This window comes from Rhinopithecus bieti, unplaced genomic scaffold, assembly GCF_001698545.2.
Source record: "Rhinopithecus bieti isolate Rb0 unplaced genomic scaffold, ASM169854v2 scaffold_15143, whole genome shotgun sequence".
Classification (NCBI taxonomy): Eukaryota; Metazoa; Chordata; class Mammalia; order Primates; family Cercopithecidae; genus Rhinopithecus; species Rhinopithecus bieti.
Genome location: NW_016808091.1, coordinates 1,242,829 through 1,255,938, shown reverse-complemented (window position 1 = coordinate 1,255,938; position 13,110 = coordinate 1,242,829). Strand labels below are relative to the sequence as shown.

General features: G+C 48.7%; 1 protein-coding gene across 4 annotated transcripts in view; it reads right to left on the bottom strand.

Annotated features, from left to right (window-relative positions):
* The window catches only part of WDFY4 (WDFY family member 4), a 305,713-nt gene that overhangs the window by 74,795 nt on the left and 217,808 nt on the right, over positions 1-13,110 (bottom strand). For all 4 annotated transcript variants that reach the window (XM_017885513.1, XM_017885510.1, XM_017885511.1 and 1 more), the window contains 3 exons: positions 8,509-8,629; positions 5,999-6,084; positions 4,399-4,461 (listed from right to left, as the gene is read on the bottom strand). In XM_017885513.1, coding sequence (XP_017741002.1) covers positions 4,399-4,461; positions 5,999-6,084; positions 8,509-8,629 — 270 coding nt within the window. The remainder of the gene's footprint in view (positions 1-4,398; positions 4,462-5,998; positions 6,085-8,508; positions 8,630-13,110) is intronic.

The following is a 13,110-nucleotide window of genomic DNA, read 5'->3' as shown; positions in this document are numbered from 1 at the left end:
CTGCCTCAGCCTCCCAAGTAGCTGGGACTACAGGCGCCCGCCAACTCGCCCGGCTAGTTTTTTGTATTTTTTAGTAGAGACGGGGTTTCGCCGTGTTAGCTAGGTTGGTCTCAATCTCCTGACCTCGCGATCCACCCGTCTCAGCCTCCCAAAGTGCTGGGATTACAGGCTTGAGCCACCGCGCCCGGCCAGCTAGGCATTTTTCAAGACTCATTCTGTGATTATGGCCTCCAGTGATCCAAAAGAAAAATCATCAGCTTCATTCCAGGCATATATCAGTGGCCAGCCAAGCCTTTCTAAGACTGAGGGCCACCACTGCCTTCCCACTCTGGAACTCCTGAAGCCACAATTGAGCTGGCAAGAGAAGGGCTGGAGAGGGGGCCACTCCAACAAGCTGAGAACAAGGAGAGCCACCTGCTTTTATCAATTGTTCTGTTAACATGCCCAAACACACATCAGGTGATTCTAAAACTAGGCAGAAGGATTACAATTTACTGGGCACCTACTATGAGCCCAAGTCAGCTTGATCCTGAAGCCGGCGCTGTTTATTTAGCACAGTCTTGCCACAAGCCATTGCTGCGTGGGTGGCCTCAGAGCCGAGGGTCAGCACTCTGCGGGGTGTCTGCATGTTGCTGAGGCTCTCCTTCCACGAGCTGAGATGAGCATTCCTCTGGAGCACCATGCACTGTTCCTAGTTGACCCCAGAAGTTTCACCAATGGTCTCCAACCTGGAACTGTGCTGAGACTGTGCCAGGCATGAACCAGCATAACTCTGGAAGACCCTGCTCCAGTGGGATCAGGTAGCCATGATGGCAAAAATAATCACATTGGAAATAAAATCAGAATGGGGCTCAGCTGTACCACAGAAGCAAGGTGGTACACAGGTTGCCATTGCAGGTCATCATCAACCTGGGGATGAGTAACGAGTAATCTCCAGACATTTGACTCATCCACAGAGCATCATCTTCCTCCAACCTGGCAATCATTTCTGAGGGGCCTCTAACTTAGTGGGCACAGCTGGGGGTCAGCTCCTCTTCTGCATTCCTCCCTTTGCCCCTCCTCTACCTGCCCCTCTCTATTTGGAGTAGAAGGTATGTGGAGGAAGGTATGTGTTTCCAGGCAAGGCACCACTAAGATTCTGAGGACAGAAGACAAAGAATGGACAAAGAGCTACCCACAGTCATAGGGACAACTATGTTGTCACTGAGTGACATTACAGAATAGGTTCTTCTAAGGGTGAGCTGCAGAGACAATGAGGCTCAGCGATGTGACGTGTGCCACGGTTGATGCAGCACTGCTCCAGGGAGAGAGAAAACCATCTGCAGTCCGTGAGCACTGCGGCTCGGAACTTCCCTCTGCGTGGAACTGTGAGTGGCCACCTGCTTTTGCTGACACCCTCAGTGCTCACCCGCTTGTGGATAACAGAACCTTGATTCTCCCAAGGAACCATACTCCCCTCAATTTGGTATGTAGTTGGGTGGGACTGACCCTATCCCCAGAAGCTGGGTGGGTGCATCCCTCTGATCCAGCCAATGAAAACATTTGATTGGTTCTGGTATGGGCATATAATTAACCTAACTGGGGAAAATGACAGTTCGGGAAGTTTTGCTAAAGTTACCAGGATAGAGCATGTGGTGGGATTCCTGCGTGATTGACTGTCAGTCTGGAGCTGTTGGGGGCATCGGTGCCCCTGTGATGACAACGTCTACTGAGAAACGGAGCCAGACCAAGCAAAATCCTCCCTGAGAGAGGGAGAGCCACCACTTCCTGCAGACTTACTTGTGCCTAGCTTTCCAGCCATGTCTGGAGCAAGACCATTTTTGACCTTCAGGTAGATGTGATCATGAATCCTCTTTTTTTGCTTCAATTAGTTTGAAATAGCTTTTTACCTTGCACTGAAACACTGCTAAGAAATCCAAGTATGAATATAAAGGCTTATATGAAATATAAATAATATGAGATCAGCAGGGCTGAGATTCAGCAGATATGCACAGTTAGGACTATCCTGTTGTTGAACTATTAAACTATGCCCATTACAGTTGGTAAACAGCCACCCCAACTCCAGTGACCCACTGCTGCCTGGGTCCCCTGGACCATACCCTGGCATGCCTTGCACTTCACCGCAATCTATAAAGGGTAAGTGCCTGACACAATAAGAGCCTCTACTAGCAGCCACTATAATTAGTCTATTGAAGGTCACCAATGACTCTCATGTTACAAAGCTCAATGGTCATTTCTCAGTTCTTATCCCACTTGGCTTATCAACAACACTTGACCACTCCCCCTTGAATCACTCTACCTGGCTTCCAGGACGTCTTCCACACCTATAGTTTCTGCTACCTTTCTGGTTACTCCTTCCCTATCTCTTCAGCTGGCCCTGCCCATGTCCTTATCCTCTAAAGGTTGGTGTGCCCAGGGCACAGTCCTCTGATCTCTTTTCCATGTGCATGCATTCTCATAATCTTGCCCATTCTCATGCCAAAACACTATTCTAAATTTATGTCTCACTTGAACCTCTCTCTTGAACTCCAAATTCATATGCCCAATAGTTCCACAATGCCTTTGAGATGTATGATAAGTATCTCTAAATTCACATGTCTAAATCTGAGCTTCAGATAGCCACAGTGGGCCTACAGCCACTCTTCCTGTGATCATCCCCATTTAATTTTCCAATTGCTGAAGCCTAAATCCTCTGTCCTATCCATAAGTCCTCTCTCACATACATGCACTTCCCACACTTGATTTGTCATCAGATCCCATCAAATATACCTTTAAACATGTCCAAAATGTGATCACATCACATCATCTTTGCTGTCATGTTCCTGATCCAAGCCACCATCGTCTCTCACCTGGATTACTGCAATGGCCTCCAGCAATAGCTTCCTAACTAGTCTCAGCTTCTGCCTTTGACCCACTCCAGTCTATTTTTGGCACAGCAGCCAGAGTGAGTCTTATCAATATGTCAGTTCACATCATCCCTCTGCTTAAACTCCTCCAATGCTTCCCATCTATTTGGAATAAAAGCTGACATGATAATCTTGCACCAACTATCTCCTGTGACCTCCCTCACCTCCACCCCAACTAACTCCCTGCACTCCAATTTTACAGGCCTCAGCCACGCCCTGCTCTTCCCTGGGTCTGACACACTTTTCTCAGTTAATTGCATAACGTGTTTCTCCACTTTTTTTTTTTTTTTGACGGAGCCTTACTCTGTTGGCTAGGCTGGAGTGTAGTGGCACGATCTTGGCTCACTGAAACCTCTGCCTCCTGGGTTCAAGCGATTCTCCCACCTCAGTCTCCCAAGTAGCTGGGATTACAGGCGCCTACCACCATGCTTGGCTAATTTTTTGTGTTTTTGTAGAAATAGGGTTTCACTATGTTGGCCAGGCTGGTCTTGAACTCCTGACCTCATGTGATCTGCCCACGTTGGCCTCCCAAAGTGCTGAGATTATAGGAGTGAGCCACCACACCTGGCCAAGTCTTAATTCACAGATTGTTTTCTTGATAAGGGCTTTGCTCGCCACCTCATCTAAGCTTTCAATGCCCACCTCTATCTGCTTGGTTTTTTACACTTACACTTATAATTATCTAATATGCTTTATAGTTCACTCATTTATATTGGTTTATGTCTGTCCTCCTCATGAGAATGTGAACTCAATAAGGACAGGGAATTTTTTTTTTCTATTTGCTTATTGCTCTGTCAAGAAGCAAACACCATGTATCACAAGCTATTGATAAATAATTTTGAAGGAATTAGTGAGACCCACTTTATGCTGATTATAAATATCAGCATAAATGTCATTCCTGGGGATACCCTCTTGCTTGGTCCCCACACATTCCTGGAGAAAACCAGCAGCCACCTTCTTCTATTCTCACCCCTGATTGAAATAAAATCTACTGATCCCTAAGTGGCCTTCCAGAGAACTGGGTAGCTGGAAAGGGGACCTGGGGAAGGGACTGCAAGCAAATCATTCACTGGGAGAGACGCCCCATAGCACAGATTCCTACGTTAACATCTGATTTGCACAACATCATGTATGAATTTAGCTGCTAAGCGTTCAGAAACCCTCATCACAGGAGGGACAGCATGGGATTGCTCACACACACTCCACACCTCTGTGCCACCTGCCCAGTCACCAAAGGCAGAGGATGGCTTCCCGCCATTTGGGTCTGAAAAAGCCACAGGGCATGTGGGACTTCAAGTCTATTCCTAGAGGTTAAATTGGCAGAAGGAACTTCAGGAGTAGGATGAAGGATGAACAAGAATAGGAGAGAGAAAAATGAGGGAACCAGTCAGGCATGCTCTCTGCAGGACTTCTTTAGAGTGGGATGAGGCAGAGGAGGAACATCAAAGCCAGGGCAGTGCCATGCCCAGGGAGCATGGCTACTCGCCATTACCTTAGATTGAGGGGGTCCTCCGAGGCAGCTTTCCCCTTCAGGCTGGGTCGGAAAGAGCAGAAGCTACATGAAAAGGGAAGGGATAATTTCATCAGCAGAGTCAAGACCGTTCCACCTGCTGCAGAGGCATTTCCAGAGCCAGGCAGGAATCTGGGCTCATTACTGCTCCCCCAGGCTCCATCCTGCCCCCAAGTCATGAACACCAGGCCTGGGTGTACCTCTGTGGCAACCCTCAGCACTGTCTGGCATTACACACTATTGCCTTAATACCAACAATGACAACAATAAAACAATAATTAGTTAGGCAGTGTGTGTGAGGTACTGCCTCTGGGCCACGCACTTGACAACATTGCCAATGTCAACAACCCTGCTGTACATTCTAGTGTGTTGCCGTGGGGACAAATGCCATCTTAATGCCAGGCTCCTCGAGCCGAGCGGGTAGTGGTTGTGGAGTTTGCATTAGGCCACCTTCACATCCTGAGCTGTGGAGGTGTAAGATTTCTAGATCAACTGTGAAAAACTTTGTTTAATGAACAGAAACCATAGGGGGAAATGAATCAAGTTTAATGGGCTGCATGTCTGCTTGTTTGGTTTGGTCTAAACTAGGCCTTGAAGATAATTTTAGGGGGCAGTCTAGCAGCAGTGTGGAAGAACCACATGGGCAGGCTCACCTGAGTCCAAGGAGGTACGCCTACAACTAGCACAAAAGCCTCTCTACAGTTGTTTTTCTCCATCCTAGCCCTGCCTCTTGGATGCAGTAGCGGGCCCTGAGTGCCAGTTCCACAGGGCCACTAGGAAGGCAGGGCTTGAATTTCTGAGTACAAAATAGGCTCCTAGGCCAGGGGATGTCAAATCTCACCTCAGAACTTCCAGCCCACGGGGAGCAGCACATAACCCTCCCTCTGTTAATCAGCCTCTCTGTGGTCTATCATGATGAGGAACTGACCTTCCTTTCTGTTCTTTCTAGATTCACTACAAACCAATCTACTGATCTATAACTTTAATGGTAATAAAAACAAATAACCATAGTATTAAGAACTTACACACTGGTTTAGATTTCTTAAATTGATCCATCTGGAGAAAGATAAGTTAACTAAAACAGCAGGCTTCTCTCTTTAAGAAAAAAACATGTTCAGTGCACATGTGGGAAATCAGTTGTTTGGAATTCCTTCCAATGAAATACGAAATTGGAGCCACTAAAATTGGCAACTGGGATCAGAAAGAAAGATTAAGCCAAAAAAGTTACTTGGAAAATTAGAAAATAAAGCCAGAACATTCTGGAAGGCCCATTAAACAGCCAGTTCCTTAACTCTGTTGTAGCTGTGTAATTTTTTTTCTCGCTTCCTGTTCTATGCCACTTCAGTTCAGGAAAACGGAGCCTGCTTCCTAGGACTGAAGGAAGGGCCTTCTCTGCCTGTTCCCATATCTCGTCTCATGACTTGGCAGTTCTGCGGGCCAGCAGTGCCTCCCTGGGCCCAGCCTGAGTGGTGCTCACTGTGGGTTGAGAGCACTTTTCCTGAGCACAGAGCTGAGTGTTCTCTGCCCCTCTGCTCTCAATTCAGGATCAGTTTTCTCAAAAGGAGGATTTTCAAGCTCTTACCTTTTAAAGGCCTTACTCCGATCACTGTTGTAGAATACAAGAAACTTGGAATATCCATTGTGGAAGAAGATCTCCAGGGCCATGTCCTGTGAAGAGAAGCCCCTTTTAATGCTCCTGATATTTTGTGGACTAGAGATGCCCCAGCGTGACAGAGCTGCTGGAAATGGGTCACTGGGGGTTTCTGTGTCAGAAGACCCTTCCTGGGTGGTCCTTTTGAGTTCCCACGGTGGGAAGACCTTGGTGGGAGGGCAGGGGCCCTGACCACAGCTCTGAGTTCCATTGAAGCAGGAAGTAAAAGGCCCACTCCCAGGGCAAGCATGAGGCAGACATGAGAGAAAGCACCCATGCCATCCTCAGACATTTTCACTTCTGAGTTATGGCATGGGTGAGCCAGGAGGTCACCTTACCAGACATACTAGGGAAGCTAGTTCAGTGGGTGCAGCCGGGCAGTATCATGGGTTGACCTATAGACTTAAGCAGCGCAGGGCCCCCTGCCCAGGCCATTTTGATGTGGCCCCACTAGCATAGTAAGGTTTTTGTCAGGGATACTTTCTTAATTCCTAAATCAAATGCACATAGTTATCTTTTCTTTTTTTTTTTCTCCCATCCTTGTTTCCTCTCTAACTCCCTTCTATTCCAAGCTATGTAAATAATAAACTTGGAATAAGAGATAGAGTGAGTCCCCTATAAGATAAGCCTCAGGGACGAGATGAGACCAAAGAGAAGGAATATCCAGGGCTGAAGGGAGAGTTAGGGAGAGGTGAGACCTGTACATGGAGGGAAGGATGGGGTGGGGTAAGGTTCAGACTCAGAGGTGGGTACTGCACCCAATAACAGAGTCCTGTCCTGTATCCACCTGACTGGAAGTGAGTTCTCAAAGTCCAGTTCGTTAACTCCCTTCTCTCAGAGAGAGAAGGTATCTGCAAGGATGTTGCATACCTCCTCTCCTCTGCTAGTGGACAGGAGACCCTTGGATTTTTTTTCTACAAATAGAAATATAAATAATGTGCAAAACAGGAAGTGAATGCAGAATTTGTGGAGGATACAGCTTGCCCTGGATACCTTGATTGCCAAGCTCTGCCTTTCTCCTGGGAGAATCCAGGGATGGACAAATGGTGGCCTTGCTCAAAAAGCTCTCCCTTTGGCTTCCATCACTTCAGGTGAACCAACCCTCTGGAAACAATCACCATGTACTGGGAGAAAAAGTCCCACTGACTGATACCTATCTGTACATAACATGTAGGGTAGACATATAATCATAGAACCATCAGGGCAGGGCTGCTGCTTCCACTATGCTCTTTCAGCTCCCTCACCCTGCAAAGGCCCTCAGGAAGCCCACGCAAAATGAGAACTAACTGTGTTGTAGGCAAAAGCAGCAGAGGGAGGAAGAGTGCTCATCAGAGGGCTAGAGCAGAGCTGCTGGCAAACCCTTGACAGGAGGGCAGCTGCGGCCTTTCAGAAATTCCCCTATCTTAAAGGCCTCCCTGAGCTTCAGTTTCGGAGAATGATAAAGAGACTTCTTGCAGAAGGGGTCACTGGATGAATCAATGACCCACCTACAGAAAATAGATTTACAAACGAAAAATATCTAGTTCATCTAGACCAAGCACTGCTCTCTTGCTGGCCTTTGGAACTAATAGTGACCCTGCAGAGAGGGTTGGAAGAGAGCCTGCTCCTCCTGTCACGTGGTCCCCAGATCCTCTTTTCTGCCAGCTGCCCTGGAGGCCCACGGGATGGGGATGCAGCTTTGCTATTGCTGAGCTTGGGGTAATGAAGGTAAGATGTGTTTGAGGTCACTGGGGGCCCCTGAAGTTTACCCTACTCCCTTTGCTGCTCAGGTGATGTTTCTAGAAAGTGTGATCCATCTGTGAGGTGGGATGAGAAGTGGAAGATTATGACCAGCTTCTGGCTGAGCTCTTCCTCTGAAAGGAGCCACCATCTCTGTCGCATGCCCTACTAAGCCCTTGAAGGCATAGGTGAGGCACTGAAAGACCCTGGTTGGAGGGGGCAGCTGGGAGATCCCTAAACCACTTGGCCCCAGAAACAGGGCCAAGCAGGAGCTTGGCAATAGGTGAGCACCTTGGGGAGAGAGGGGGAGAGTATGTCAGCAAGGGAGATATTACACCTGTGGGAGGGCAGGGCAGAGGACACTCTACTCCCAGTCATCAGCTCTACTGGGAGGCAATGTGTCTGTCCTGCCCTGTATTCCTAAATCTCCAAGGCAGCTCTAAGCTATGTCAAGAGCAAAGCAGTGAAGTAGCTGAATCCTAAAAGACACAGTGAAAGGCCCAACAGCCAATAGCAGGGACTGGAGAGAATGGAGCAGAAGTCAGAATTCCCACCTGGGACCATAAGCCCAGGGAACTTGTGGGTGTCTCCTTAAGGGCACTGGGCTGTGCATAAGCACAAAGACGGGTCACAGCGATGTGTCTCTGGATGGATCCTGGACCACCTGTCCCATGGCCCTGCCTCTTGTAGGCCCCAGGTGTGCCAGCACCTGGTGTGCTTACCTGCAGGAGGAAGCGAGCCTGCCGTAGCTCCCGCATGTCAGCGTAGCTGTGGCGCTGGCACGAGTAATGGTCAGTGGACCTGTCTTTGCTGCATAGGTTGAAAATGAACGGATCGCTGATGCTGAAAAGGAAACAGGCATGCAGGGCACATGTTCAGACATCAGAATGAGGACATGTGCAGGCTTCTTCCTCTTCCTGCCCTCCACCAGCCCCACTCACATTTCCAAGGACACATCAGAGAGGTGCGGTGGTCACTGCCAACCAGTGTGCTAGCCTTACTCATCTGAGAAATCCTTGTTGAGTGCTTGCCCATGTCAGCTCTGGCACTGGCCACTGACACATGAAAGCTGCCCTGCCCTGGAGGACCAGGGTAGGGTGTCAGCCTCACCAGGCCAGGGGACAGCAAGAAGATGGCACAGTTTCCAGGATGATGCTGACAAAGGGTATGAGGGTAGGGGTGAGAAGTCCCCTGGGTGAGAGGGGGGGCTGGCAGGGAGGGCTTCATGGGTCCTGTGCATGACCATAAACCATGCGCAGGAGCCCTGGTGGGTTTCTGTGGCCTCTCTTCCCTGGCTCCCCCATGCCCAGCCTGGCCCTGTGCCAGCTACCTCTGCCCAGGCATGACAGTCTCAGCCCCAGGATGTCTGCTCTGCCACACGCCTTAGTCCCTCTGCCCAGGTGTTCTTGTTTTGTATTGAATGACCTATTTCCCTGGCAGGGCTGAGAGGCTGGATGAGGTAACTCAGTCAGGTGTGGCCTGTGGCTACCACAGGGACTGGCAGGACTCAGACCCTTCATAGCAGGATTGGGGAGTACAGAGCACTTGGCAGGGAGGTTCAAGGGAAGCCAGGTGACTGTAAGACTGAATGCAAACCAGTGTTAGGAGGGGTCAGGCACCATAGGGAAGAGGAGGGAGGGGAGCAGAGGAAAGCAGAGAGGCCGCTGGCGAGGCATGAGGACAGCAGCCAGAGCTCATCGGCACAGCACGCCTGCATCCTGAGAGGCTGTCCAGCCTGGCCTGGGTCCTGGGAACCTTCCGGATGAGTTCTCTCCAGAGGTGAGTGAGGCTGTCACTGAGACTGCAGAATGATATCTGGTGTTAAACCAGGAAGCTCTTCAGGACCCTTGGCCTGCCTCGCCCACATTTTTGGCAGCCCTGAGAGCTATCTGGCTCTCAGCTGAGCTGCCCCTAAACGTCTCTGACTCCCAGTGGGGCCATAGTGGTAATTTTCCTTCCTATCCTTGGCTTAGGTCAAACCACATCCCAGGTCAAAGTACTGGTGGGGATGACACAGCCACTCATCTGTGCTCCCAGCATCCATGCTAACACGAACCACAGCAAATATCCTTTGCCCCTTGGCTGTATGTCTGACTGGTCTCTCTCCCTTGCAGACCATACGAAGGCACAGGCCTGAGTTGCTGGGTATACCCTGCCCAGGACAAAGGGGTGCACTGAATTCTGAAGCGATTGCTCAGTCACACAGCACAAACAACTTCCTGAAAGCCAGAGCTTGTTCCGTTTGCAAGACTCAGGCTGGAGACAGAAAGTGTAGCGGGTGCATCTTAAAATTCCCAGGCCAGGCCTTGAGTAGTGAGAAGCAGTCTTGGAGAGCTGGTAAGAGACTCACTCAAAAGGCAGAGAAGGGACCCACGTGTGATGTGGGACCCACCTCCCGGGCACCTGGAGAAACAGAGGTATGCCTCCAGCAGGCATCGGGCAGTCCTGAGATGAGGCCCCTTGGAGAGTTATGAGGGGTGTGCAGGAGGCTTTCCCAGAAAGATCTCAGAGTGACCCCTCCTCCTGGAGAAGCAGAAGAGAGGAGGGGAAAGGGAGGATAATAAACTTGTCCAAATATTTATTCCCAAAGAGAACAATTTGTACACTGGAGATAACTGAAATGCCTTGAGCTAATCATATGAAGCTTTTCATCATCTGGACACATGGGAGCTTGAGAAATAAAGTTGATTTCAGTTATAGACAGTTACATTTCTGAACATCTGGGGCATGCAGTCATCTTAAATTGTGTATACAACCACAACCATTCTGATAAGATGCCAGGACTGAGAAACGAAGGCCTCCCAAGCACGTCAGCCCTCAAGAAGCCTGTGCGCCAACCACAGGCCCAGAGAGCCAAGGGCTGCAAGGGCCCCTGCCCCAAGGCGGTCCTGCCAGCCCCAGCCCAAGGTGGTAGGGAGTGGGTGAGGAAATTGTTTCAGCTTCTCCCATTCCAGCTCCCAGTGTGGTCCCCATGGCCCAGTCTACAATGCAGCCCATGGAGCCTCTGTGCCCCACTTCCTGGGGAAGTTGAGAGAGGCCCAGTAGTCACAGAGGCCCAGAGGGAATTCTCTAGTCTATGGTCAGTGGCAGTCCAGCATGTGCAGCCCTAAGAGCTTGGACTTGTGCTGGGCAGCAGGGAAGCCTGCCCAACTGAGACAGCCTGAGGGCCTTGGTTAGGCCCCTGAACAGCTAGACTTTGAGGCTTCAAACTCAGGCTCTCTGCAGCCCCTTCTCAGAATAACCCTTTCAGGCCCTCTCCTCTAAGGCACATCATGGTAGGATGGATCAAACACAAAATGCAGCTTTGGTTCTGACTGCTTCTGCCAGGATGCTGTAATACAAACCTGCTGCTGGCTGAGGTCCTTTGTCCATTATTAATGCCTCTATATGGATCTCAGCTGAGCTGCCCCTACACATCTCTGACTCCCAGCAAGGCCATAGAGACAATTCTCCTTCCTACCTTTGGCTTAGGTCTAGCAGCATCCCAGGTCAAAGTACTGGTGGGGATGACATGGCCACTCCTCTGTGCTCCCATCATCCCATGCTTGTGGGAACCACAGAAAATATTCTCCATACTTAGCTGCATGTCTGGCTGGTCTCTCTCTCCTGTAGACCCTGCAAGGCCCAGGTCTTTGCCCATGGCTCTCTGTCCTCTGTATCTTCCCCTGAGCTCGGGGCATGTTTGTTAAGTGACTGTCATGCTCTCTGGCCTGCCAAGCATTTCCCTATTCATTATTTAATTGGATCCTCATAAGGAAACCTTATACTGAGCATGACTTATTTTTATTCCCATATCATAAATGAGGAAACTGCATTCCAGAGAGGTGAGAATTTTCCAAGGTCATGTGGTCCTTAAAAGAGGTGGAACTTAGTTTCAAATCCAGGTCCTCCAACTCTAACACCCACGCTCTTTCAACAGCACCTTTTCTCCCTGGAGGCAGAAATGCTCCCTAGCTTTTACAGAGCTCTCCAACTGGCTCCCTGCTTTGTGGGGAGCACAGTTCGCTCTGTGCTGACTGTTTCTGCAACTCAGGACTCTGAAACACAGATGACATACGGAAGAATGCTCTGAAAAATGGTAACGAGCTTTTAGGAGAAAGGATAGTCATTTTCTTCCTGCTTATAGAAACTGAGTAACCATCTAGGGCATGGATCCTCAGATAGACCCAAAGTCTCAGAAAAGCTAAATTATGTACATTATTGAGTCCCCTGATTGACCTCCAAATTGAGGTCTATTATATGTAGTATTATTCATACAGCTGTGATTGGGAGTCTCCGACAGTACTACACCCTATATGTTCTACAAAATGAATTGAAGTTCAGGCAGCCAAGGGTACCAGAAAGAAGGGGCAGCTGATCCATACCCTTTGGGTAGAGCCATTGCCATAGTTCAGAGGCTGCCATTCACATTTCTGCAGCATAAAAGCCAGCAGGATCTGCAAAAACTGTCCAAGTGTGCATAGGATCACTGTCAATATTCTGACTTGATAAATCACAATGAGATAAATGGTAGTTATAATACTGGTTGACCTGCTCTTTGATAGTAGAAGTGGATTTCAGGATAAAACACACTTCAATTTGGCCCACATTTGAAGTTACCTGACTATTGCCAGAATTACACCTGGAATTTATACCCAGAACCATTCACTAGATTGTAAACCCTCTACCAGATTTAGTCCACATCTAATTCACTCTTTCCATCTACGGAGTCAACCATAGTGCTGAGCATAAGATAGATTTTCAATAAATACTTGTTGAACTGAATAAAACAGAAACGACTATTTAAAACTGCTCACTGATGGGGAAGAATTATCTGACTTAAAATACTCTATTACAAAGAGCCAGTTGGATAACTTGGGTTCCCACCAAGTTAATCAAATTCTCTGCCTTGTGAGCTTAATTGCCCTTGTCACGGGTAGAACCGTGTCCCACAAAAGAGATATGTTGAAATCCTAACTCCCAGTACCTCAGACTGTGATTGTATTTGAAAAGAGCCTATTTACAGAGGTAATCAAGTTAAAATGAAGGGTGGGTCCAAATCCAACCTGACTGGTGTCTTTATAAAAAGGGAAAATTTGGACACGGAGATAGACACACAGAGGGAAGATGATGTGAAGACACAGAGACACGATGACCAAGTGCCTGAAGCAATGCATCTCCAAGCCAAGGGATGCAAACGATTGTCTGCAAACACAAGAAGCTGAAAGAGGCAAGTAAGGAGGCTTCCCTAGAGCAGTCGGAGGAAGCATGGCCTTGCCTTGTTTCATACTGCCAGCCTCTAGGACTATGAAACAACACATTTCTGTTTTGTTTTGTTTTGTTTT